The sequence below is a fragment of the Oncorhynchus clarkii genome, chromosome 18 (assembly GCF_045791955.1).
Source record: "Oncorhynchus clarkii lewisi isolate Uvic-CL-2024 chromosome 18, UVic_Ocla_1.0, whole genome shotgun sequence".
Taxonomy (NCBI): Eukaryota; Metazoa; Chordata; class Actinopteri; order Salmoniformes; family Salmonidae; genus Oncorhynchus; species Oncorhynchus clarkii.
In genome coordinates, this window is record NC_092164.1 from 19,295,026 (window position 1) to 19,322,665 (window position 27,640).

At 46.8% G+C, this 27,640-nt stretch overlaps 2 protein-coding genes across 3 annotated transcripts in view; one reads left to right on the plus strand and one right to left on the minus strand.

Annotated features, from left to right (window-relative positions):
* LOC139373166 (cysteine/serine-rich nuclear protein 3-like) overlaps positions 1 to 11,806 on the plus strand; it is a 32,817-nt gene extending 21,011 nt beyond the window's left edge. The window contains exons 2-5 of one of the 2 annotated variants that reach the window (XM_071113326.1): positions 5,649 to 5,837; positions 6,588 to 6,847; positions 10,047 to 10,358; positions 10,598 to 11,806. In XM_071113326.1, the coding sequence (XP_070969427.1) occupies positions 5,681 to 5,837; positions 6,588 to 6,847; positions 10,047 to 10,358; positions 10,598 to 11,590 (1,722 nt within the window). In that variant the 5' untranslated portion in view covers positions 5,649 to 5,680 and the 3' untranslated portion in view covers positions 11,591 to 11,806. Of the gene's footprint in view, positions 1 to 5,251; positions 5,838 to 6,587; positions 6,848 to 10,046; positions 10,359 to 10,597 lie in introns of those variants that run through there. The other variant, XM_071113327.1, reaches the window with a different exon arrangement.
* Positions 11,807 to 21,979: 10,173 nt separating this feature from the next.
* LOC139373167 (sodium channel protein type 2 subunit alpha-like) overlaps positions 21,980 to 27,640 on the minus strand; it is a 36,268-nt gene continuing 30,607 nt past the window's right edge. The window contains exons 21-26 of the mRNA XM_071113328.1: positions 25,551 to 25,826; positions 24,769 to 24,822; positions 24,425 to 24,562; positions 23,943 to 24,047; positions 23,441 to 23,711; positions 21,980 to 23,317 (exon numbers count right to left, since the gene is read on the minus strand). Of these exons, the coding sequence (XP_070969429.1) occupies positions 22,122 to 23,317; positions 23,441 to 23,711; positions 23,943 to 24,047; positions 24,425 to 24,562; positions 24,769 to 24,822; positions 25,551 to 25,826 (2,040 nt within the window). The 3' untranslated portion in view covers positions 21,980 to 22,121. The remainder of the gene's footprint in view (positions 23,318 to 23,440; positions 23,712 to 23,942; positions 24,048 to 24,424; positions 24,563 to 24,768; positions 24,823 to 25,550; positions 25,827 to 27,640) is intronic.

Genomic DNA, 27,640 nt, shown 5'->3' on the forward strand with positions numbered 1-27,640 from the left:
ATCGTTACACCGAGGCCTGTACTCTGGAGCGGGATCGATTTGGAAGTGGAGGGTCCGTCATGGTCTGGGGCGGTGTGCCACAGCATCATCGGACTGATCTTGTTGTCATTGCAGGCAATCTCAACGCTGTGCGTTACAGGGAAGACTTCCTCCTCCCTCATGTGGTACCCTTCCTGCAGGCTCATCCTGACATGACCCTCCAGCATGACAATGCCACCAGCCATACTGCTCGTTCTGTGTGTGGTTTCCTGCAAGACAGGAATGTCAGTGTTCTGCCATGGCCAGTGAAGAGTCCAGATCTCAATCCCATTGAGCATGTCTGGGACCTGTTAGATCGGAGGGTGAGGGCTAGGGCCATTCCCCCCAGAAATGTCCGGCAACTTGCAGGTGCCTTGGTGGCAGAGTGGGGTAACATCTCACAGCAAGAACTGGCAAATCTGGTGCAGTCCATGAGGAGGAGATGCACTGCAGTACTTAATGCAGCTGGTGGCCACACCAGATACTGACAGTTACTTTTGATTTTTGACCCACCCCCCTTTGTTCAGGGACACATTATTCAATTTCTGTTAGTCACATGTCTGTGGACCTTGTTCAGTTGATGTCTCAGTTGTTGAATCTTGTTATGTTCTTACAAATATTTACACATGTTACGTCCCCTTCTTCATCACCAGTTCACAAGATCTTCCTCGGCTCCCTTGGCTTCAGCGCCATAATCCCACCATCTCATGGTTGAGGATTAGAATCACAGACTGGTCACTCGAATGCCGGAGGACCTGCTTCCCCATCCCCTGTGGTTTTACGTCGGTTGAGAGTCCTGTGGTTGCCCTTTAGCCCAACAACCCGGAGATATACAGTGCCTTGCGAAAGTATTCGGCCCCCTTGAACTTTGCGACCTTTTGCCACATTTCAGGCTTCAAACATAAAGATATAAAACTGTATTTTTTTGTGAAGAATCAACAACAAGTGGGACACAATCATGAAGTGGAACGACATTTATTGGATATTTCAAACTTTTTTAACAAATCAAAAACTGAAAAATTGGGCGTGCAAAATTATTCAGCCCCTTTACTTTCAGTGCAGCAAACTCTCTCCAGAAGTTCAGTGAGGATCTCTGAATGATCCAATGTTGACCTAAATGACTAATGATGATAAATACAATCCACCTGTGTGTAATCAAGTCTCCGTATAAATGCACCTGCACTGTGATAGTCTCAGAGGTCCGTTAAAAGCGCAGAGAGCATCATGAAGAACAAGGAACACACCAGGCAGGTCCGAGATACTGTTGTGAAGAAGTTTAAAGCCGGATTTGGATACAAAAAGATTTCCCAAGCTTTAAACATCCCAAGGAGCACTGTGCAAGCGATAATATTGAAATGGAAGGAGTATCAGACCACTGCAAATCTACCAAGACCTGGCCGTCCCTCTAAACTTTCAGCTCATACAAGGAGAAGACTGATCAGAGATGCAGCCAAGAGGCCCATGATCACTCTGGATGAACTGCAGAGATCTACAGCTAAGGTGGGAGACTCTGTCCATAGGACAACAATCAGTCGTATATTGCACAAATCTGGCCTTTATGGAAGAGTGGCAAGAAGAAAGCCATTTCTTAAAGATATCCATAAAAAGTGTTGTTTAAAGTTTGCCACAAGCCACCTGGGAGACACACCAAACATGTGGAAGAAGGTGCTCTGGTCAAATGAAACCAAAATTGAACTTTTTGGCAACAATGCAAATGTTATGTTTGGCGTAAAAGCAACACAGCTCATCACCCTGAACACACCATCTCCACTGTCAAACATGGTGGTGGCAGCATCATGGTTTGGGCCTGCTTTTCTTCAGCAGGGACAGGAAAGATGGTTAAAATTGATGGGAAGATGGATGGAGCCAAATACAGGACCATTCTGGAAGAAAACCTGATGGAGTCTGCAAAAGACCTGATACTGGGACGGAGATTTGTCTTCCAACAAGACAATGATCCAAAACATAAAGCAAAATCTACAATGGAATGGTTCAAAAATAAACATATCCAGGTGTTAGAATGGCCAAGTCAAAGTCCAGACCTGAATCCAATCGAGAATCTGTGGAAAGAACTGAAAACTGCTGTTCACAAATGCTCTCCATCAGACCTCACTGAGCTCGAGCTGTTTTGCAAGGAGGAATGGGAAAAAATGTCAGTCTCTCGATGTGCAAAACTGATAGAGACATACCCCAAGCGACTTACAGCTGTAATCACAGCAAAAGGTGGCGCTACAAAGTATTAACTTAAGGGGGCTGAATAATTTTGCACGCCCAATTTTTCAGTTTTTGATTTGTTAAAAAAGTTTTAAATATCCAATAAATGTCGTTCCACTTCATGATTGTGTCCCACTTGTTGTTGATTCTTCACAAAAAAATACAGTTTTATATCTTTATGTTTGAAGCCTGAAATGTGGCAAAAGGTCGCAAAGTTCAAGGGGGCCGAATACTTTCGCAAGGCACTGTACCAGGACCTGCGGGAGGTATTCTCCAAGACCCGCGCCACCTGACCCAGGCCATGGAGGATTACATCCAAGAGGCGCTCCAACAAGTTTTCATCCGCATGTCCTCTTCTCCTGTGTCGGCTGGTTTCATCTTCGTGGCCAAGGCTGATGGAGGGTTATGTCCATGTATCGATTACAAAGGACTCAATGAAATCACCACAAAGTACCGTTACTTTTTTGCCCCACTGTATATATCCAAAATGTCAATTTATTTGGCACGTTTGATCCAGAAAAACACCGGTTCCAACTTGCGCAATGTGACTACAAAATATCTCAAAAGTTACCTGTTAACTTTGCCAAAACATTTCAAACTACTTTTGTAACACAACTTTAGGTATTTTTTAAAGTAAATAATCGATAAAATTGTAGACGGGATGATCTGTGTTCAATACAGGAAGAAAACAAACTGACACTACCTTTCTGGTCACGCGCCTCTATCTAACAGTACACTTGAAGTGAACCACGTTTTGAACAGGGCTACTTCTTCATTACACAAAGGAAAAACCTCAACCAATTTCTAAAGACTGGTGTCATCCAGTGGAAGCGGTAGGAACTGCAAGAAGGTCCCTTCGAAATCTGGATTCCCAATAAAATTTTCATTGAAAAGAGAGTGACCTCAAAAAAAAAAAAAATCTGAATGGTTTGTCCTCAGGGCTTTGCCTGATACATACGTTCTGTTATACTCACAGACATGATTCAAACAGTTTTAGAAACGTCAGAGTGTTTTCCATCCAAATCTAATAATACTATGCATATCTTATCTTCTGAGGATGAGTAGCAGGCAGTTAAATTTGGGCATGCATTTCATCCGGACGTGAAAATACTGCCCCGTCACCAAGAACTTAAGGGAGTGGAGACGCTGGCTGGAGGGCACCAAGGAAACATTCGTCATCCGCACTGACCATCAGAACCTGGAGAACCTGTGGACAGCAAGTAGGCTGAATCTGCACCAAGCAAGGTGGGCCTTTTCTTCACAATGTACGACTTCACGCTGACCTATTGCCCAGGTAAAAAAAAACCTGGCCCCCTGGGCCAGACCGGAGCTCCTCGGTTGATGAGTAGGACAGGCACGCAGAAGCGTGGAGTAATGCTCACGTGAGACTCCAGCGCGCCGTCCACTGTCAAACCCCCGTGTACCACTCTGGGGATCGTGTCTGGCTCTACCAGGAACCTCACACTCCACCGGCTCTGTAAGAATCTGAGCCCCCAGTTTGCGTGTCACGGGGGGGGGGGAGGTACTGTCATGTCTACTCCCACTCTTCCCCTCTGGTGTTCAACATCGCCAGTATACTAACCACCGGTCCTAGGATCCATCATTAAGTACACCTGCACGTCATGAGGCACACCAGGACTCCATTACCTCCCCTATATCTGGCACTCCCTTAGGTTCTTTCCACAGTCAGTATTGTTTCTGTGTTTATGCGTAGACGCTATTCCTATGTTATCTCATTCCATGTTGTTTTATTAAACGTTTCACCTGCACCTGCTTCTCGACTCTCAGTGCCTCCGTTACACTATGGGTATATCAGTCTCCCGAGTAATAAGTTGGCCAATTCTCTCTCTGTCCACAAGGGGGCACCCCTCCTCTATAGGTGGCTCATTACTGGGATTCATTGCTGATTCCTGCCTGTAGCTTACTAGTCCCTATGAGTTGTCTAATGATACAGGTAGCGGAGTTGAGGGACAAGTGTTGGACACGACCATGCTATTATCCAACACAATCTCTGTGGTTCATATGAACCCTGAAATTAGCTTCCTGTCTCCAGCTCACAGCTTCATTCCTGGGAATTAGATTTGATTACAAATCGCCCCTGTCGGTTACCCCAGAAGGGTTCCGTTTCTCAGAGCTATCTGTCCCATTCCCAGCTAGGCTACAAGGCGCCTTGTCGCCAGTACCTATGGCTGGTCGGTAGGGTAACCTCCATGGTAACTTCCAGTGTTCACGGGTGCCAAAAGTGTTGTCTCCCCCATGTGAGTTCAATGAAAAGTGTCCCTCCTCCATGTTCATACACACAGTTGTCAAGAGTGGTTCTTCCATTTCCACCAATCTCTCCCAGTCCCAGTCCCCCACTTCACGAGAGGCTCACTGTCTGCTCCAACCAGTGGCGCAGTGTTGCCCTCATGCGAACAGTGACATCATCATATCGCTCTTTTCTATCCCTGCGGAGGGTGTTCAGGTTCCAGCTCTGCTCAGCCAAATTTGGGCTGGGCTACGCCCACTGGGGATGATGGCTTCTGTAATGGAAGTCATTCCCCTGGGGCTAGTGTTGATGCAGCCCTTTCAGAGTGCTAGCCACTCACCTGGATGCATCTCGCAGCCTTACCCGGTCGCTTTGGGTGTCCCAGTCAGGCCTTCAGGCCCTGGCCCAGTGGTGGGACCCTCTGCTATTGTTAGGGGGCTCCCATGGACTGAGTTATATTTGGCAGACGCATCCCCCCAAGGGGTGTACGATGGCAACTCGATTCGGGAGGGATGGATACTGGTGCGGAGTACACCATATTAATTACCCAGAGCTCGTAACGGTATATCGGCGCTCAGGCACTTCCCCTTGCTTGTGTCGGGCTGGCTTGTGTTGGTCAGAACCAACAATATGTCAGTGGTGGTGTGAATCAACAGATGGGGAGAGACTCTCTCTTCCTCCTAACCTTGGCTCGGTCCCTATTTCTGGGGAGCAGTGTGCACATGCTCTTGCTTTGGGCCACTGTTCCCTGAAGGAGGGAAATGTTTTGGCCCCACGCCGCACGTTCCTGGGCTCGGTGAAGAGCGGTATTAAATTGAAGAAATAAATCCAAGCCTCACGCTTATCACCTGTAGAAGGCGGGGCTTCCAGCGAGGCGTGGCCTTATCAGGCATGATTGTAGACCCTTCAGTCGCAAGAGTGCGACTCCCCATAGTATGTTGTACCTCGTTTCCCTCCAGAGAACAGTAGTTATAGTCATAATGTTAAGTTTACTTTTATGCACTCGATGTACATACACTCATCACATATACCTATTGAGAAAGATCAATGCCCACTATGCCATGAACTGAGCAACCATGTACAGTAGCATAGGTTTGCTCATCGACCATGTACACACTTGTGCAATAACCGTAATAACATTTCTTACAACATTCTTTCTTTCTCTCAGGGGAAGACGTTGGGTGGTAGACCTACGGCAGGATGAGTGGGATCCTGAAGAGGAAGTTTGAGGAGGTGGAGGTGGACAGCCCCTCCCCCTGCCTCTCTCTCCGGGGGTCCGATGACGAGGTCTCTGCCGGCAGCGACAGCGGGAACAGCAGCGACAGCGTCAACCCCGGCCCCTCCACCCCCGTCGCCCGTGAGTTGCTCACCCAGCATGCATGTACTTAATTGCTTAACTAACACAGCCAGCTTTGCCAACTTCGGACAACACTGTCAACTATTTGACACAAAGTGAATGAAATAGCGCCTTACATTGTGCTGGTGAGTAGCCATCCATCTTTTCAGTGGAATAAAACTCCCAGTTAATAGAACCACTTCCTCACCTACTGCTTTTCAACTCAGATGGGATTCCCTCAAGCACCACCAGCATAGAGAGCCTCAGTGGGATTAGAATGATAGAGAGAAACAGGAAGTAACTCTTGGGAGTAGTGTGATTTCATCTCTCTTTAGGAGTCATAGCTGGTGATCTCCCCTAGCTCCTGCTCCCTGTGGGTTTTTAGATGACAGGGAGGATGTGAGGGATGCTAAAACTCAAGGGGTCCATAGGGATATCAATAGCAACAATACTCACTTAAGGGCTCACGAGTGGCACAGCGGTCTAAGGCACTGCATCTCAGTGCAAGAGGAGTCACTACAGTTCCTGGTTCGAACCCAGGTTGTATCACATCTGGCCATGATTGGGAGTCCCATAAGGCGGCGCATAATTGGCCCAGCGTCGTCCAGGTTTGGCAGGGGGTAGGCCATCATTGTAAATAAAAATGTGTTCTTAACTGACTTGTCTAATTAAATAAAGGTACAATTTTAAAAAATTATATAGTGATACTTTGTCTCTAAATGCCCCCTTTCTTTCCATCCCTCCTTCTCTCTCTATCCCTCCCTCTAACAGCCTCCTCTATCTTGAGGTGTGAGAAGCGCCTGCTGGTGCGCAATGTGCACTTTGAGAGCGTGACAGTGTACTACTTCAGCCGGCGCCAGGGCTTCACCAGCGTGCCCACGCAGGGCGGCAGCACCCTGGGCATGTCCACACGCCACAGCTGGGTGCAACGCTACACCCTGGGGGAGTTCGCTGTGGAGCAGGAGAGAAGCCACCGAGACATGCTGCGAGACCACCTCAAAGAGGAGAAACTCAACTCCATCAAACTCAAGGTAGTGTCATAACTCTCCTGTGACGATCTGAAGGATCAGTTTACAGGGGGGTCCACTCTACAGCGTGCTCTCTCTCTCTCGTAGAGGGGGAGAGCGGGAAGACGACTGTTTTATGGTCGGTCATAACATACCCTTATGCTCTGTAGTGTTCGAGATTGGAATGTAAACTGTGGAACACAGAGAGAACCTCGAACATCAAAGTTTGAATAATTAAACAATGTTTCTATTTTTGAGAATGTGGGAATGGTCTGTGGACACTTAAGGGACAGTCATGTCGAGTGGTTCATTTGGTGATCTAATGAAGGACAGGAAACACACATAACTGTATATCTTACAGTGTACATTTCCCAACTGTCAGGTTTACATCGGAATATTGTGAAACATATGTGATTAAACGTTAAACTCTTTGTGAAAAGATGTAATATTCTAAATGAGAAAATATGGGTTTTCATATAAAGTTAACCAAATCAGTGGTCACGCCCACATGAGCATAGACATTATGTCGGCGTCATGGACTCGCGCCTTTTTCCACAGAGTATAAAGCCCACTTCCTACAAAATGTACATCAAGTCAGAGAACGCTGTCCCCATGTTGGAATGGCTAGAATCCTATAGATATTTAGACCATACAGCTGTAGTTTTGGCTACAAGGCTGGAAATGGTTCATCTCCGAGACTATCAATCACTACAGAATAAGATAAAATCTTAGACATATAATTACCAGTCTAGTAAGAGAATACCGACAATCGCCGAAACATCTATTCTAAGAACATGGTACGCCTGACTTATCGATTACAACAGACACTATCCAGAGCCGCGGAGAAAGCTACAACCACGAAGGACATTGTGACTTCTGGGGAAGTTTACCAGAAACTCTCTGATGAACTGACTCTCCAGCAGACGGACAGGCGATTCCAACAGAAGACAACAACGACATACGGGCGTAAATCTAGACATTGCTATTATTTTCGAATGAGCGGCCGTTCATGTGCGAAGGATTAGCATTTCAATTAATATAATTATCAACTGTGTGTAGTGAATCCATTTCGTCTTCCCCGCTTTTTCTCCGTCCGGACCCCTTTCATTTGTCTACCAAGCCGTCATATCGGCTTCGTCCGCTAAGGACTTTTTCTTTGTATCAGTTAGTAACCCACATATCTACAGTTTGTTTTATGTAATTCGGTGTGGTTAGTTAGTAAAGAAATAAGCCTGTTTTTATATCGACACTCTAAAATGGACACTCTATAAACAACATTTTTCATGGCGCCCCGACTTCCTAGTTTAACGTTTCGTGATTAGTGTAATTGCGTAATTAAATTACACACAGAGAATTGCTTTGATAATATACAGTCTTCACATTTAATGATAGTCCAGACACGACAGTAGCCAACTCCAATGAAATTGCAATAAAATGCTAATTAATTACTTAAAAATCATACAATGTGATTTTCTGGATTTTTGTTTTAGATTCCGTCTCTCACAGTTGAAGTGTATCTATGATAAAAATTACAGACCTCTACATGCTTTGTAAGTAGGAAAACCTGCAAAATCGGCAATGTATCAAATACTTGTTCTCCCACTGTATTGATATATATACATATATTATTTTTTTTTTTTTTAATTTTCAGGATTTTGGAAATTCTCCCATGACCCCCATTTTCATATCAGGCGACCCGTTCCCCCACCCCTATGCGGTCGCAACCCCTAGTTTGGGAACCACTAGACTAACGGAAGGCAGCCGAGTCTGTCTAACTGAAGGCAGCCGAGTCTGTCTAACTGAAGGCAGCCGAGTCTGTCTAACTGAAGGCAGCCGAGTCTGTCTAACTGAAGGCAGCCGAGTCTGTCTAACTGAAGGCAGCCGAGTCTGTCTAACTGAAGGCAGCCGAGTCTGTCTAACTGAAGGCAGCCGAGTCTGTCTAACTGAAGGTTTGGACTATGCCTTTGTGTTAAAGTATCCAGCAGTGCAGTGGCAAATTCAGTGTATTAATAATGGATTGCATAAGGCACACACAGTGGCACTTTTCCAAGTGCCTAAAGTGCATTACATTGTACACCAATGTGTAGCATGGCAACTATTTTTTGTGCTAGAAATCAGCTAACATAGCAGAGAGATGAGGAAGGAATGTTTGCCCATTTGTAAGCCGGGGATAACCAGGAAAGCAGGATAGCATTAGGACTAGGTTATGAGTTCAAGGCTAATGACAAATTACATTAAAAGCCTGAGTGGCACAGTCCTTTCTAGTCAAAATGACCTTTACATTCCTTATAATGTATTTATTCAGTGTATTCACTAGCACTTTCAGCTGCTTTATCGTAGAGATTCTAATCCAACACAAGGGGATGCGCTAACACAAGCAGTCAGCCATGTAATTGTTATCAATAATAATCCCCCTCATTGGTTTATGCTGATTCCTCACACCTCGCTGTGACCTCGGACAGAGTGTTGGAGTATCAACTTTCTTTGAACAACCTGTGTAAGCCATTTGTGTTGAATTGATTTACATCACCACCTAAGGTATTATAGTCAGGAGATGAGCATTTATTTCATAGATACAAGGATACACATATGAGCACCTACAGCAGTCTATATGGCATGACTTTACAAGAGCCCAGATACATTATACACTGAGTATACAAAACGGTAAGAACACCTGCTCTTTCCTTGACACAGACTGACCGTGTAAATCCAGGTGAAAGCTGTGATCCCTCATTGATGTCACTTGTTATATCCACTTCAATCAGTGTAGATGAAGGGGAGGAAAAAGGTTAAACAAATGTTTTTTTAAGCTTTGAGAATTTAGACATGGATTGTGTGTGTGTGTGCCATTCAGAGCTTGAATGGGCAAGACAACAGATTTAAGTGCCTTTGAACAGGGTATTGTAGTAGGCGCCAGGCGGTTTGTGTCAAGAACTGCAACGCTGCTGGGTTTTCTATATTCAACAGGTTCCTGTGTGTATCAACAATGGTCCACCACCTAAAGGACATGCAGCCAACTTGACAAAACTGTGGGAAGCATTGGAGTCATCATGGGCCAGCATCCCCGTGGAACGCTTTTGACACCTTGTAGAGTCCATGCCCTGACGAATTGAGGCTGTTCTGAGGGCAAAAGGGGGTGCAACTCAATATTAGGAAGGTGTTCGGTTTACTCCGTGTGCATCACGAGAGAGCATCACCATCTACTCGTGTTTTTTTCTTCCAGCTGACCAATAATGGCACTGTGGAGTCGGACGAGGCCGAGTCACTGACCTTGGACGACATCTCAGAGGACGACATCAACCTGGACAACACGGAGGTGGACGAGTACTTCTTCCTGCAGCCGATGACCACCAGGCGGCGCCGCGCTCTCCTCCGGGCATCTGGGGTGCGACGCATTGACGTGGAGGAGAAGCACGAGCTGCGGGCCATCCGGGTGTCCCGGGAGGAGTGCGGCTGTGACTGCAGGGGGCTGTGCAACCCCGCGACCTGCGCTTGCAGCCTGGCCGGCATCAAGTGCCAGGTAAATGGAGCTGTGGTGAGGGTCTCCTGAATTACCTCTGTCAGTATGTTTGCCTGTTAAATGATGGCTGGCTGGCTGGCTGGCTAGCCCGCTACTGGATAGCTGGCTGTTTGCCGGTCGGTTTGCCTGGCTGTTTGCCTGGCTGTTTGACCGTCTGCTATGCTTATGCATCTGTCTGTGTGTTCGTTATTCATTGGAAACGGAACCGTCCAGTATTGGAGGCTAACTGAGGCGTTGGTTGTCTGTCTGTACAGGTAGATCGCATGTCATTCCCGTGCGGCTGCAGCAAGGAGGGCTGCAGTAACAGCACAGGCCGTGTCGAGTTCAACCCCATCCGTGTTCGCACCCACTTCCTGCACACCATCATGAAGCTGGAGCTGGAAAAGAGCCACGAGCAACAACAACCACAACCACAGGTCACCATTGGTTACCACGGAGAACTACCAGTCAACGTCCCTGTCCAGTGTGCTTTGCAGTACCCCCTGATGTCTGACAACATCCCAGTCCCGCAGGCTCCCATCATGCACCTGCTGAGTGCCAGCGATGTGGAGCAGCATCTAGAAGAGGAAGTGGACGAAGATGAGGAAGATGATGAGGAGGATGATGACGATGGTAGTAGTTTATGTAGTGGCCTCTCGGACTGCAGCACCAACAGCCTGCACACTAGTGACTCTGAGGAGGAGGAGGAGGAGGAAGATGACTGTGAGTCTATGGAGGAGGGGGTGAGTGGACCCCCAGTCTCTCACACAGAGGTGGTCCCTCTCTCCTCTGTGTTGGGTTACAGTGATGGCACACAGACCAACACCAACCGCGCTAACCCCAACTCATACTACCACAACCCTTCATCAGGGTACTACCATATGGACAACTCAGCCAAGCTGAACCCCACACCACAATCCCCTTGTGAAGCTCCCTCAGTCCGCCTCTCACTCCCCAACAGGGAGGGGGCCACCGATGGCCCCACGGTTGTGTCACAGGAGCTGCCTAAAACCACCTCTGAGCCGCACACAGACCACCTCAGCCAGATAGAGGGACTGTATATGCATTTTCCCCACACTGACAAAGCACCAGCAGCCAACGCCTGTTCCTCAGCCCCGCAGCAGAGCAACACTCCCCACAGTGGGGAGACTAGTACACTACACCATGAGCAGCCCTATCAGACACAGGTTAGCGTTTTTCATCATGAATCTTGTTCTAGAGGCAACTCTGCGGAGTGGTCACTAGCTGGCACAGCCACAAAGTCATAAAATCAGATTTTAAACCTAACCTTAACCCTAAACGTAACCACACTGCTAACCCTAATGCCTAACTCTAACCTTAAGACCAAAAGCTAATTTTTGAATTTTTTCAATATAGCCAATTTTGACTCAGTAGCTGGCCTATCTAAGGGGAAATCGCTCAGTTCTGCCTCCAGCACAAGACTCATGACAATAATTGTCAATCAGCCTTTCAGACAGATATGAACGGTAATGATATTACACTTTCACTGAAGAATAGCACACGGTCTGAGGTATCTGTGGGGACAAAGGAGCAGCAAAGCCAAGGGTCTTTCAACGGGCTGGCTGAGGCGTCCTCTCTCCTGCCTGAGAATTAAAGGGATCCACCCATTCTAGAGACTAACACTAGTCACTAGCAGTGTCAGGTAGACTTGTGGCAAGTTCAATGAAACTGGTTAGTGTGATAAGTCAAATAAGCATTCCTTTGCAGCAAGTATGCACATTTGGATTAATGTGCTGACCAACTTAATTAAAGGGATACTTCAGGATGTTGGCAATGATCGCCTTCTCCAGATCCAGATGAACTTGTGGATACCATTTTTATGTCTCTGTGTGTAGTTTGAAAGAAGAAGAAGAAAAATGGTATCCTTGAGTTCATCGGACTGGGACTGGGGAAGCAGATAATGGGCTTCATTGCCAAAATCCTGAAGTATCCCTTTACTAGTGAAACTACATGATGTCAGTATCAATTCATTTTCTGCACAGGAATAATGCTGTTGTTGACCTATCCTAGAAACCGGGTCGCCAGTTTGATTGAATAGAACCTGAAGGACAATGTTTGTTGTTTTTAACTCCTGATGAATTTACCTTTTTAAAGTGAACGATTAGGTTTCAAAGGCAAGTTGTGGGGTTTTGCCTCAGAAGGATCTTTGCACATTATTGCGCACACAGTTTCCATGTCCTGGTTCTGAATGTCTAACCGCTATTGGACAATGACTGTGAAATAGTTACAATTAAACAAAATGATTGCTTGTCGAATGGGAAAATTAAAAGATAATCACATTTTAGTTAAATGAATGAACAAAGATAGACGGTAGGGCTCGGACGATATCAGCAACGCGATACTTGTTAGTCACGTGGCAATGAAACAAAACATGATGACGGAAAACAGCCCTAATGTTGTAAATAAACATTGCTCACAGTATTTATATATAGCAGGTTTTTAAAAGACCGAAGAGTTTTTTCTGCTTCATGTTTACATTTTTGCCATGGAAAAAAGTATTGCAGTACTGGTATAGTCACAGCCTTGGTAGATTTGATTCGATTTGATTTGATTTGATTTGAGCTTTTATATGGAGTGAACTGGAAAATGTATATAGCTGCAGTTTATTTATGACTATACTAAGTTTATGTAGTATAATGTGCGTTTTGATAATGAGAGCATGCTGTTGTTAGTGCTGATGACAAATCAACACGATTTTGAGGTACTACTATTATTAAGCGTTTGGTCTCTTGCTGACTTGTGTTGTCTCATAGATGTTGAATACTTTGCATGTATTTTGTTGAAAGGAAAAACACTCTGTTTAAAAATGAACTTTTTTTTATATATATGCAGTGAGAATGTCAAAAGGAAACAAATGAAAGAACATTTGTACTTTACATTAGATTGGACAGTTAGATTGGACAATCCTCCAAGATACTGTAATTAGAGCCACAGACTTATAATCATCTCTAGTCTTACCACTACATTTAGGTCCATTTTCAATTGGACCATGAAACTTGGAAAATGTACGTCGTTTGAAATCGTTTTATACATCTTGCTTAATTTCATGAGACAAGCTATATTTTCAGTGCTGCTATTATGATTTGTTATCAAGCTTTATTGTCACATGCACAGGACACAGCAGGTGTAAAACAGTGCAGGGAGAACCTTAACTTGCGAGCTCTTTCCCAAAAATGCGTAATAACGGTTGTAATACAGATAAATAAAAACAGGTGAAATGTGACAGAAGAAAAACAGAAGAATAGAGTTATATAACGTTCTTATATACAGGTCAGTACAGTACCAGTATTGTTATTACAGTGTGCAGGGGGTACTGGACGGATTGAGGAAGGAATGGACCTACTCCATCACAACATGTTATTTTTCTCCACTCTCTTTTCTCTATGTATCCTGTCTCTTCATGTCACGCCCTGACCATAGTTTACTTTGTATTTTCTATGTTTTGATTGGTCAGGGTGTGATCTGAGTGGGTATTCTATGTTTCATGTCTTGTTTGTCTATTTCTATGTTCAGCCTGATATGGTTCTCAGTCAGAGGCAGGTGTTCGTCATTGTCTCTGATTGGGAACCATATTTAGGTAGCCTGGGTTTCACTGTGTGTTTGTGGGTGATTGTTCCTGTCCTATGTGTCCACACTATATAGGCTGTTAGGGTTTCGTTACGTTTTGTTTTTGTAGTATTGTATTTGAGATTCGTGTTTCGTATTATTAATAAACATGGATCGTAAACCACACGCTGCATTTTGGTCCGACTCTCCTTCGCATCAAGAAAACCGTTACAGAATCACCCACCACAAAAGGACCAAGCAGCGTGTCAACAGGCAGGAGCAGCGCGAGGAGACGCGCAATAAGGATTTCTGGACATGGGAGGAAATCCTCGACGGGAGAGGACCCTGGGCTAAACCAGGGGAGTGTAGCCGCACTAAGGTGCAGCGGGAGAAGAAACAACAGGAACAGCCCAAGGAGGAGTACAGTATGGAGTATACTACTTGGGAGGAGATCGACAGGTGGGCGGCCGACCCAGGGAGAGTGCCGGAGCCCGCCTGGGATTCGCTGGAGCAGTGCGAGGAGGGTTACCGTAGAATGGAGGCGGTGAAAGCAGAGAGGCGCTGGTATGAGAAGGCAGCACGGCGACGCGGATGGAAGCCTGAGAGGCAGCCCCAAAAATTTCTTGGGGGGGGGCTAACAGGGAGTATGGCTATGCCAGGTAGGAGACCTGAGCAGACTCCCTGTGCTTACCGGGGGGTTAGAGAGACCGGACAGGCACCGTGTTATGCAGTGGTGCGCACGGTGTCTCCAGTGCGGGTGCATAGCCCGGTGCGGTATATTCCAGCTCCGCGTGTCTGCCGGGCTAGATTGAGCGTCGAGCCTAATGCCATGAAGCCGGCTCTAGGCAGCTGGTCCCCAGTGCGTCTCCTTGGGCCGGCTTACATGGCACCAGCCTTACGCTCGGTGTCTCCGGTTCGCCTGCATAGCCCAGTGCGGGCTATTCCACCTCTCCGCACTGGCAGGGCGACCGTGAGCATTCAACCAGGTAAGGTTGGGCAGGCTCGGTGCTCAAGAGCTCCAGTGCGCCTGCACGGTCCGGTTTTTCCAGTACCACCTCCACACCCCAGCCCTCCGGTAGCAGCTCCCCGCACCAGGCTTCCTGTGCGTGTCCTTGGCCCAGTACCACCAGTGCCAGTACCACGCATCAAGCCTACAGTGCGCCTCGCCTGTCCAGCGCTGTCGGAGCCCTCCTCCTCTCCAGCGCTGTCGGAGTCTCCCGCCTGTTTAGCGCTGTCAGAGCTTTCCGCCTCTACAGCGCTGCCGGAGTCTCCCGCCTGTTCAGAGCTGCCAGTTAGCAAGGAGCTGCCAGTTAGCAAGGAGCTGCCAGTTAGCAAGGAGCTGCCAGTTAGCAAGGAGCTGCCAGTCTGCAAGGAGCTGCCAGTCTGCATAGAGCTGCCAGTCTGCATGGAGCTGCCAGTCTGCAAGGAGCCGCCAGAGCTGCCTGTCTGCAGGATGCCGCCAAAGCTGCCTGTCTGCAGGATGCCGCCAGAGCTGCCAGTCTGCAAGGAGCCGCCAGAGCTGCCAGTTAGCATGGAGCAGCCAGGGCCGCCAGTCAGCATGGAGCAGCCAGGGCCGCCAGTCAGCATGGAGCAGCCAGGGCCGCCAGTCAGCATGGAGCAGCCAGGGCCGCCAGTCAGCAGGGAGCAGCCAGTCAGCAGGGAGCAGCCAGTCAGCATGGAGCAGCCAGAGCAGCCAGTCAGCATGGAGCAGCCAGAGCAGCCAGTCAGCATGGAGCAGCCAGAGCTGCCAGTCAGCATGGAGCAGCCAGTCAGCATGGAGCAGCCAGAGCTGCCAGTCAGCATGGAGCAGCCAGTCAGCATGGAGCAGACAGAGCTGCCAGTCGACCAGACTCTTCCAGATCGGCCAGTCGTCCAGACTCTTCCAGATCGGCCAGTCGTCCAGACTCTTCCAGATCTGCCAGTCGTCCAGACTCTTCCAGATCTGCCAGTCGTCCAGACTCTTCCAGATCTGCCAGTCGTCCAGACTCTTCCAGATCTGCCAGTCGTCCAGACTCTCCCAGATCTGCCAGTCGTCCAGACTCTCCCAGATCTGCCAGTCGACCAGATTCTCCCAGATCTGCCAGTCGACCAGATTCTCCCAGATCCGCCAGTCGACCAGATTCTCCCAGATCCGCCAGTCGACCAGATTCTCCCAGATCCGCCAGTCGACCAGATTCTCCCAGATCCGCCAGTCGACCAGATTCTCCCAGATCCGCCAGTCGACCAGATTCTCCCAGATCCGCCAGTCGACCAGATTCTCCCAGATCCGCCAGTCGACCAGATTCTCCCAGATCCGCCAGTCGACCAGATTCTCCCAGATCTGCTAGTCGACCAGGATCTGCTGAAACCGCCAGCCAGCCAGGTTCTGGTAGTTTCTACTACCTGCCTGGGCTTCCTCTCAGTGCTGAGCTTCTTCTCAGTGCTGAGCTTCTTCTCAGTGCTGAGCTTCCTCTCAGTGCTGAGCTACCTATCTGTCCCGAGTTACCTCTGTCCCGAGCTGTCCCTCTGTCCCATGTTATCATTGTGGTGGGTAACCTATTTAGGGACGTTTAGGAGGGGGATTAAAACTGTCATGGAGTGGGGTCCACGTCCAGCGCCAGAGCCGCCACCGCGGACAGATGCCCACCCAGACCCTCCCCTATAGGTTTAGGTTTTGCGGCCGGAGTCCGCACCTTGGGGGGGGGGGTACTGTCACGCCCTGACCATAGTTTACTTTGTATTTTCTATGTTTTGATTGGTCAGGGTGTGATCTGAGTGGGTATTCTATGTTTCATGTCTTGTTTGTCTATTTCTATGTTCAGCCTGATATGGTTCTCAGTCAGAGGCAGGTGTTCGTCATTGTCTCTGATTGGGAACCATATTTAGGTAGCCTGGGTTTCACTGTGTGTTTGTGGGTGATTGTTCCTGTCCTATGTGTCCACACTATATAGGCTGTTAGGGTTTCGTTACGTTTTGTTTTTGTAGTATTGTATTTGAGATTCGTGTTTCGTATTATTAATAAACATGGATCGTAAACCACACGCTGCATTTTGGTCCGACTCTCCTTCGTATGAAGACGAAATTCGTTACACTTCATCTATCCCCTTTATGGTTCTCCTCGCTCTCTTTCTCACTCTCTCACGCTCTCTTGCTCTCATGACCTCTCTCTCCTCTCGCCCATCCTGTGACATCATATCACGTCAGCCAATGAGGTGGTGTGTAGCATAAGGGTGCCAAAGCATTCATGTTCAGGTGATCTATAGTGAAGTAAGCTACCAGTCTGTACCAGTCTCTGCTATTCTGCTGTAGATATGATTTGGTAGTCTATATTGTGGTCAGTGTGAAAATGGGTATTTATTGTGGTTTATTCCCGCAGCAGTCTGTTGTGTCATGAAGGCCTTGAAGTGCACAGAGCTCATGTTGTTTTTGGCTTTGTCCCAAATGGCACCTTATTCCCTTTATAGTGCACTTCTTTTGAACAAGGAAGTAGTGCCATTATAGGGTATTTGGGACACAGCCTTCCTGTTCGGTTTAGTTTTGTTCCAGAATGTCTCTTTGTTTATCAAGACTGCCTAGAACTGGGGGCCAAAAATAGATTTTCTCTGTTTGTCTCTTCTTTTTTGCACCAACATTTGTTCCTTTTTCCACAAACATCCGACTTTGAGAATAAATAACCAATGGAATAATTGTGTCCCTTGTCAATCATTTTGGTTACGGATTATAATGACCTTGACATTTTGTCAAGATGAATCATACATATCAGTAATGTATTGTTGTAATTATTAAAGGAAGACAAAATGTACATCCTAAACTTAAATATGGCTGTTTCAGATTATAGTTTATTTGTAAAAAAAAAAGTCTTTGTCAACACCCATTTTCCAGTTCCAAATGTAGCCTCTGAAATCCCCAGAGAAAACCAGTGCCATGTTGACTGTCTCGCCCAACAGAGTCGGAGTGAGATGGATTCTCCGGAATGTGTCTGTTTCCCAGGGTAACACATAGCTAAGACTGCTGTCTTGCGCTCAAGACCTCTACATTATGTAATGAATTTGAGGAGTTCTTTCAGTAATGTCTAAGCAACTGATTTTTCCAGGATATACAGTGCCTTCGGAAGGTATTCAGACGCCTAGTCTCCCAGTCCCTGCCGCTGAAAAACATCCCCACAGCTTGATGCTGCCACCACCATACTTCACCATAGGGATGGTGCCAGGTTTCCTCCAGACGTGACGCTTGGCATTCATGCCAAAGAGTTGAATCTTGGTTTCATCAGACCAGAGAATCTTGTTTCTTATGGTTTGAGAGTCTTTAGGTGCATTTTGGCAAACTCCAAGTGGGCTGTCATATGCCTTTTACTTTTGAGTGGCTTCTGTCTGGCCACTCTACCATAAAGGCATGATTGGTGGAGTGCTGCAGGGATGGTTCTGGAAGGTTCTCCCATCTCCACAGCGGAACTCTAGAGCTCTGTCAGTGACCATCAGGTTCTTGGTCACCTCCCTTCTCCACAATTGCTCAGTCTGGCCGGGCGGCCAGCTCTAAGAAGAGTCTTGGTGGATCCACACTTCTTCCATTTAAGAATGATGAAGGCCATTTTGTTGTTGGAGACCTTCAATGCTGCAGAAATGGTTTGGTACCCTTCCTCAGATATGTGCCTCAACATAATCCTGTCTCGGAGCTCTACTGAGAATTCCTTCGACCTCATGGCTTGTTTTTACTCTGACGTGCACAACTGTGGGACCTTATATAGACAGGTGTGTACCTTTCCAAATCAAGTCCAGTCAATTGAATTTACCACAGGTGGACTCCAATCAAGTGTAGAAACATCTCAAGGATGATCAATGGAAACAGGTGTCTCATAGCAAAGGGTCTGAATACTTATGTAAATAAGATATTTCAGTTTACTTAATATTTTTTCAAAAATTTCTATGAACCTGTTTTTGCTTTGTCATTATGGGGTATTGTGTGTAGATAGCTGAGGATTTTTTGTTTGATTAATACATTTTAGAATAAGGCTGTATGTGGAAAAATTCAAGGGGTCTGAATACTTTCTGAAGGCACTTTGTGTATTGTTATTTAGTATAAAGTCAGTTATAGCTGATACAATTCTGTTCTTGTTGATACCTTTGAAAGTAGTGATTGTAATGAAGTGAGAAATTTCAGAAACTACATTAGGAACAAGGTCTTAGTTTTAAACTGACTATCAAATCAGTCAGTCTACTCTGGTGTTCTTTCTCTATACCTGGATAGTTGACAACAGATTTAATCATGTCTAAATTATGGCTTAATGAGGAGTTCAGTAACAACATTGAAATAATCATTATTGCATTATTAAAATTACATAATACAAATACAATAAATGATAACAAGTTATATGGTTTGACTCAATGGAACTTGATGACAAAACCAAAATTCCCTTGCTAGAGGGGGTTGTTTATTGCTCATTTGTGCTGTTGCTGAGCAACTATTTCTAGGTAATCATGGAAATTATTCTCAAGAGTTCAACAGACATAATAACCTGCTATAATGACATAATTTGAGTACTTAATTGAGCACATCAATTCAGCCTACTGCATGATTTGAGCCAGTCAACAAGCACTCATAGAACATGTTTATTGAAAATCTCCTTGAAATCAGCCAGAAGTGCTACCCAGACTGGTCATGTGTCTCCCCACCTCTAGGTGGAGCCACTGACCTTATTTTTTTATGGAGTCCTCTCTTTGGTGGCAGGCAGGTTAGGGTATAAGGTGGTCCTGTCTTCCCACCTCACACAGGCTAATCTGTTCCTGAATGGGGACCTTGTCATGGCTCACTGCTCATGGGTGTGTATTAAACCAACATTTACTCAAACAGACCCCCACTACAGCAGGTGCTGAGCACACAAAGGACTTGTATGGATTAAAGCACTGGGATATGAAGGCAGTTCATTGATACTATGCATATACTGTAATACTGTACAGCATAACAAGTGTATTCCATGGCTTCTGATCATGATGCAGGGAAAGAGGGAAGGACAGGGGTCGGGAAGGGTATGCCTGCTCGCTGCAAGGTATTGTGGGTAGGCAGTTGGGAGACACTACTGATCAATCAAAAGCGGGGGAGCTGTGATGTAAGGTTGCCAAGCAACAGCAGGGGAGAATCTGGCGGCAGGATCAGCAAAGTGTTTTGAGGGGGTAAGGGTGGGGGTAATCTCAATCTCTCTCCCTCTGTATACAGCTGATATATGTCTCCCTGCTGCCTATTGACCATTCAACATGCTAACAATAGATTGCATAGCGCAACAGTTTCATCTGATTGAAAATATTCTGTGTACAAAGTATGCTTTCCAAAATCGGTTTTATTTTGGAAATCTTGATTTTGTGTTTTGTGGTCACATCTTTGGTCCTAACAAAAATGTCCCTCGTCACACATTTACATTTCAGTGTAGCATGAAATTCAACCACATGGATGATCCCGTCAACCAGACATCCAGCCATCATCATACTTTCTGATAGAGCACAGCGTAAAAGAGAAAGGTAACAGGTGTGTCCTTTATTCCTTTGAATGTTTTCATTCACGTTAGCAGATGAACTGATACCAGTCCTGACCTGCATGCCCTTCACTAACACACTAGCTGAAGGGAAAATGGCCGCCGATTGCTTTATGTTTCATATCTACAGAAATGTGGACCATACAAGTGTTTCATGTGTCAATAAGTGCAGAATGTAAAACAAGTTGTAGAAAAATGGCAACCTAAAAGTTCATTTGAAAAGCAACAGCAGAAGTGCTATTTATAATACGTGGAATACAAGTAAAATATAGACCCCCAGTCACACACACACACGCGTGCCCGCACGGACGCACACACACACACACACAGAGATGTCTGCACGCAAACACAGACGCACACGCGCGCGCACGCTCACATAATACCCTTTGGGGCGTGGCCATGAGAAGATAAAAAGTGCTGTTACATCAAATGGAAGTGTTATACATACTGTGGGTCCATATAGGACACCATACTATTTATAAATCGAACCAAATCACTATGCTTGAAAGAATCAGGCTTTGAATTAAAATCATTCATGAACTATGAGTACAGTGTGGAGTACAGACGAGTGCTAAACTCAACGCCAGGTGTCATATGCACGTATTATAATGGAGTTAGACATCTTTGGAAAAAGACCATCAATGTGTTCCCTTTATTATATTTTTGTTAGTCATCTTTCTTTACACGAGTGTTTCGACAGAAACAAGGAGTGGAGAGATAGAGAGAGATATTGAAATACATCTGTCGGACACATTGCTTTGTGACAATGAATGTCTACGAAAATGAAGAAGATCTCATTGAATCCCTCTCAATGAATCTGTTGACATACATTCAGGATCTCTGTGGCCGTGGGCGTGTTCATAGAAACAGCGAGGGGAGAACAACAGCCATTCATATAGATGTACGAGATATATCTTTACCAAGTGTCACCGATGATTAGTTTGTGCATAATGTAACGTTCACGTGATGAGTAACCTGAAGACCTGGGTTAGCTCCCCCGAGCTAAGTCTCAGACCTTACCTCAGCGGGCTAGCACAGTCTTGTGGTGTGCAGGAGACCCGGTTAGTTACATATACAGTACCTACGCTTATTCCCAGAGGGATACACGAAAACTGCTGCCTGAGAACAAATAGTTCTGGGAGTAACAAAACACATGTGACGTTAGTATTGGGAACATGGATTTGTTTAGTCGCTGAGTTTTGCTGTACATGGTGTTTTTACAACCGTGAAAAGCAGTGGACACATTACACAATTACACAATCCTTACCATTAAAAAAAAAATGAAATTATACAAAAATGCAAGAACCTTAAGTAACACGGCGACCGTTATTCAAGACACTGGATGTATGATGGTAGCAGCAGCACTCGCTACAGAAAACTTCACAGTATACTCATGTGTGTCAGATAGTAACACTCAACAGAAAATCACAAGCGGTTACGCAATGGCTTTTTGAGTCGCCGTCTTTCACTTACTCCTGGCAGTGATACATAACAATAATCTTCCCCTGCCTTGTTATAATGTAACCCATTGGAACAGTCCCCTTAAATGGCTCCAATCCTGCTCTCAGGCCTCAGCCTTAGCTAGCTACACATCAGTTTGGCCTAGCACACAACACCACCACACCCGCTCCACCAACACATTAGCATACATCGGTCCTCCAAATCTGTAAAACTGTTTTTCTTCAAAGCAAATGTCTTCGTACTCATCATTTGTCCTTTTGTTCGCTTATTTATTTTGCTCTCTCAGATCTGTCTCTCTTCTTTTTCTCCCTCTTTTCTTTCTCATATTGGTCCTTTTCCAAGTTTGTGGCACTGTTGTAGGAAGGCAGCGAGGCGGTGGTGGGCGTAATGTCCGTTTTCTCTGTGGAGGTGGAGTTGTCCGCGAACTGTCCTATCACCAGCACCTCCTTGTCCTCCAGCTCATACATCACGCTGCCTTTAGGCTGCTCCTTGTAGAGCTCTGCTGCTTTCTTCAGGGCGAGTCGGGCCAGGTAGCGCCTGAAGGACCTCTGGATTACCAAGGCAGACATGTCTTCCTGCTTGCGCCGCAGGGTACTGGTGATGGGTTCGTAGGAGACTTTGGAGGGGTTGGAGGCCATGAAGCGCTCCTCCATCTGGCCCCGGAGGAGGTCCAAGCCTTCACCCTCTCCCAGGACACGCTTGGTGAAGGCAAACAGGATGTCAAGGCAGTGGATGCGCTCCCCGCTGACCATGGGCAGATCCATTTTGATCAGCTGGATGTGGTTGGGCTTGGCCATTCGCAGCGGTGGGTCCAAAGCGTCTGCAAAGTCCGACAGCTTATCGTACTCCACGAACTGCGTGGCGTCCGGGTCGAAGCGCTCCCACACCTCGTAGAACATCTCAAAGTCGTCCTCGCTCAGCGGCTCGGCCGACTCCTCGGTGGCCACGCTGAAGTTCTCCAGGATGACGGCGATGTACATGTTGACCACGATGAGGAAACAGATGATGATGTAGCTGACAAAGAAGAACATGGCCACTGGCGGGTTGCCGCAGTTTCCCCGGTACAAGGTGCCCGGGTGCTCCATCTGGCTGTCACAGTCGGGCTCCTTCTTGTTGAGGATGGGCGCCAGGAGGCCGTCCCAGCCCGCCGACGTGGTGATCTGGAACAGGCAGAGCATGCTGTTGCCGAACGTCTCGAAGTTGAACATGTCATCGATTCCCGCCTCGTGCTTGACGTAGGCGAAGTTGGACATGCCGAAGATGGCGTAGATGAACATGACCAGGAAAAGCAGGAGGCCAATGTTAAACAGGGCAGGAAGTGACATCATCAAGGCGAACAAAAGCGTCCGGATGCCCTTGGCGCCCTTGATGAGACGGAGGATGCGTCCGATTCTGGCAAGTCGGATGACTCGGAATAACGTTGGGGAAACAAAGTACTTCTCAATCAATTCTGATAAAAACATACCTGTAAGGACAGAAACAAAAACCACACCAATTTAACACAAACAATTTCTCGGTTACAACTCCAAACATTTATTCTGAATGCTACATTTTGATTCAAAAGACTATGAAGAGTCAGGGTTCTTACCTACGATTGAAAGGATGACAACGACAAAGTCAAACACGTTCCAGCCAATGGTGAAGTAGTAATGGCGGAGGGATATCATTTTGAGCGTACACTCCCCAGTGAAGAGCACTATAAAGACAAAGTTAATCCAGTGGAGGATTTTTTCCCTCTCTGGTGTCTGGTCATCCTCTTCCACCATCATAGTGACCATGTTGAGGCAGATGAGGATCATGATGACAATGTCAAAAGCCTGCTTCGTTACGAAGTCAAACACACAGCCTTGGAATGCATTCTAGAACGGAAAGGCAGATGAAGGGAGAGAGAGAAACAGAGAGAGGTAGAGAGTGATAGAAATACATTGAATCATTACTGTGAGAATTCAAAATAAATATTCATTTTACATTTTTTGTTATTTTGAGAAATCCGTCTTAAATATGAATTCTGAATCTGTTTTAAATATTTGAGCTACTGCTTGGTTGAATGGTTATTGTAATATCAATAGGTGTCAATATCAGTGTCAAACCGTTGGCCTGGGAATAGGCTTCTGGGGCTTCTTGGAGCCGAGCTTCTTCATGGCATTGTAGTACTTCTTCTGTTCCTCTGTCATGAAGATGTCCTGACCTCCAAAGTAAAGGGAACAACACAAAACCTGGTAAAAACCTAACACACGTACACCCAAAGCGTCTCTCTCTCTCTCCCTCCAGTTTCTTTCAGTCATTGTTAGCTCAGGGCTAGGCGCACTTTTCAGATCTCTCCCTCCCTCATCCCTCTCCTCTCGATATCTCTCTCAGGCTATTTTACGCTCTCTCCTCTTCCTCCTTGAACTTTCTTTCTTTTCCCTCTTGTCTCCGTATCACGGAGACTGCATTCACAGTGTCAACTCTCTTAGCGACTGGAATGTGTGTGTGTAACTCATATGCCTGCCATATTTAGAATAATCTCTCAGCCAGCAGCGGGTTTGACAAAACACTGTCCACGAACACCTGTTCACTACAGAATACGTATCTTCTTCTTCTGTTGGTTGAAGTTGTCAATGATGACACCAATGAAGAGGTTGAGAGTGAAGAAAGAGCCAAAGATGATGAAGATGACGAAGTACAGATACATGTAGAGGTTCTGTTCATATTGGGGCTGAAGTTCCACCTGAAACACAAACAAGAAAGATATACAGCAAAACGTTTAATCATTGCACATATTCAAGTCAAACCCTTATTTACAGGACATTCCTAAGGGAAGAAACACCAACATTCCAATAAAAAAATGGCAACTCAAAACCTTAAATGCAAGAGTCAACCTGACTTTAAACTGTCCGCCATTCACCATGACCAGAGCCTCAAGGAAACACTTACATTACGAGAGTCCACAGCTGCGTACATGATGTCCATCCAACCTTTGAACGTTGCCTAGGAGCAGAGAACAGAGAACAGAATGAGTTACTCTCTGAGGGGTCACTCGAGTGGTTACTTACATCTGACTTCCCTGTTCCCTAGCTGCAGCCTTGCAGTCAGGCTCCGCTCCACTACTTTTGGTTTAGGAGAGCTATTTTGGTAGCAGGTAGAAAATATTAAATGAACAGTAACAATATTCTGTGAAAGGTGCTAAGCTATGTCTCGAAAACAAAAAAAATACTCCACACTGATTTGAAAGCACAAAAGCAGCATAGAAAGTCAAAAACAAGACCGCCATACATGCATTCGGTATATACACTGAGTGTACAAAACATTAGGAACACCTTCCTAATATTGTTGCTTCCCCTTTTGTCCCTAAAACAGCCTCAATTCGTTGGGGCACGGACTCTAGAAGGTGTCGAAAGCATTCCACAGGGATGCTGGCCCATTTTGACTCCAATGCTTCCCACAGTTGTGTCAAAAATGCCTGGATGTCCTTTGGATGGTGGACCATTCTTGATTCACACGAGAAACTGTTGAGGGGGAAAAATCCAGCAGCGTTGCAGTTCTTGACACACTAAAATTCATCTGATCAGTCTGTGTCATGGAAAGTGCAGGCTTTCCTAATGCTTTGTTCACTCAGTGTAAATGAACATTATATGCATGTTTCATAATAACTACACTTTTAAACCAGATTTAAAGCATAATCTTCCCGAACGCCAACAGACAACTGTCCCACTCACCACTTGCAACAAGGCCAAGTACCCGGCCCCGACATTATCAAAGTTGATCTTGACATTCTTCCATCGGGCGCTGTCATTGGCCAGGGCCAGACAGTCGCTCTTGTTGTTGACCACCTCGATGGGAAAGGTCTCGTCGTTGGTGGTGTTGACGCAGTGATAGTACTTCCCTGCGAACAGATTGACGCCCATGATGCTGAAGATGAGCCAGAAGATGAGGCACACCAGCAGCACGTTCATGATGGACGGAATGGCACCCAGGAGGGCGTTCACCACCACCTGTCAAATCACAGATGACACGGTTAGAGGGCTCGGTCAAACCGGTTCGCTGAGGTTTCTCTGGATAGGACTAGAAAGTAATGTGACAATGTGTTGAGTGAGATAAAGTTGAAGCTCAAATGCACACACTTGTTACTCAAGAAAACATGCATTTCTAGGCTTATTGTCACGCCCTGACCATAGTTTACTTTGTATTTTCTATGTTTTGATTGGTCAGGGTGTGATCTGAGTGGGTATTCTATGTTTCATGTCTTGTTTGTCTATTTCTATGTTCAGCCTGATATGGTTCTCAGTCAGAGGCAGGTGTTCGTCATTGTCTCTGATTGGGAACCATATTTAGGTAGCCTGGGTTTCACTGTGTGTTTGTGGGTGATTGTTCCTGTCTATGTGTTTTCACCAGATAGGGCTGTTTAGGTTTTCGTTACGTTCATCACGTTCTTTATTTTGGAGTGTTTGTATTGATTCGTGTTTTACGTTTGTTCATTAAAACATGGATCGCAATCTACACGCTGCATTTTGGTCCGACTCTCCTTCGCATCAAGAAAACCGTTACAGAATCACCCACCACCAACGGACCAAGCAGCGTGTCAACAGGCAGGAGCAGCGCGAGGAGAAGCGCAATAAGGATTTCTGGACATGGGAGGAAATCCTCGACGGGAGAGGACCCTGGGCTAAACCAGGGGAGTGTAGCCGCACTAAGGTGCAGCGGGAGAAGAAACAACAGGAACAGCCCAAGGAGGAGTACAGTATGGAGTATACTACTTGGGAGGAGATCGACAGGTGGGCGGCCGACCCAGGGAGAGTGCCGGAGCCCGCCTGGGATTCGCTGGAGCAGTGCGAGGAGGGTTACCGTAGAATGGAGGCGGTGAAAGCAGAGAGGCGCTGGTATGAGAAGGCAGCACGGCGACGCGGATGGAAGCCTGAGAGGCAGCCCCAAAAATTTCTTGGGGGGGGGCTAACAGGGAGTATGGCTATGCCAGGTTGGAGACCTGGGCAGACTCCCTGTGCTTACCGGGGGGCTAGAGAGACCGGACAGGCACCGTGCTATGCAGTGGTGCGCACGGTGTCTCCAGTGCGGGTGCATAGCCCGGTGCGGTATATTCCAGCTCCGCGTGTCTGCCGGGCTAGATTGAGCGTCGAGCCTAATGCCATGAAGCCGGCTCTACGCAGCTGGTCCCCAGTGCGTCTCCTTGGGCCGGCTTACATGGCACCAGCCTTGCGCTCGGTGTCTCCGGTTCGCCTGCATAGTCCAGTGCGGGCTATTCCACCTCGCCACACTGGCAGGGCGACCGTGAGCATTCAACCAGGTAAGGTTGGGCAGGCTCGGTGCTCAAGAGCTCCAGTGCGCCTGCACGGTCCGGTTTTTCCAGTACCACCTCCACACCCCAGCCCTCCGGTAGCAGCTCCCCGCACCAGGCTTCCTGTGCGTGTCCTCGGCCCAGTACCACCAGTGCCAGCACCACGCATCAGGCCTACAGTGCGCCTCGCCTGTCCAGCGCTGTCGGAGCCTTCCTCCTCTCCAGCGCTGTCGGAGTCTCCCGCCTGTTTAGCGCTGTCAGAGCTTTCCGCCTCTACAGCGCTGCCGGAGTCTCCCGCCTGTTCAGAACTGCCAGTTAGCATAGAGCTGCCAGTTAGCATAGAGCTGCCAGTTAGCTTAGAGCTGCCAGTTAGCAAGGAGCTGCCAGTTAGCAAGGAGCTGCCAGTCTGCATGGAGCTGCCAGTCTGCATAGAGCTGCCAGTCTGCATGGAGCTGCCTGTCTGCAGGATGCCGCCAAAGCTGCCAGTCTGCAAGGAGCCGCCAGAGCTGCCAGTCT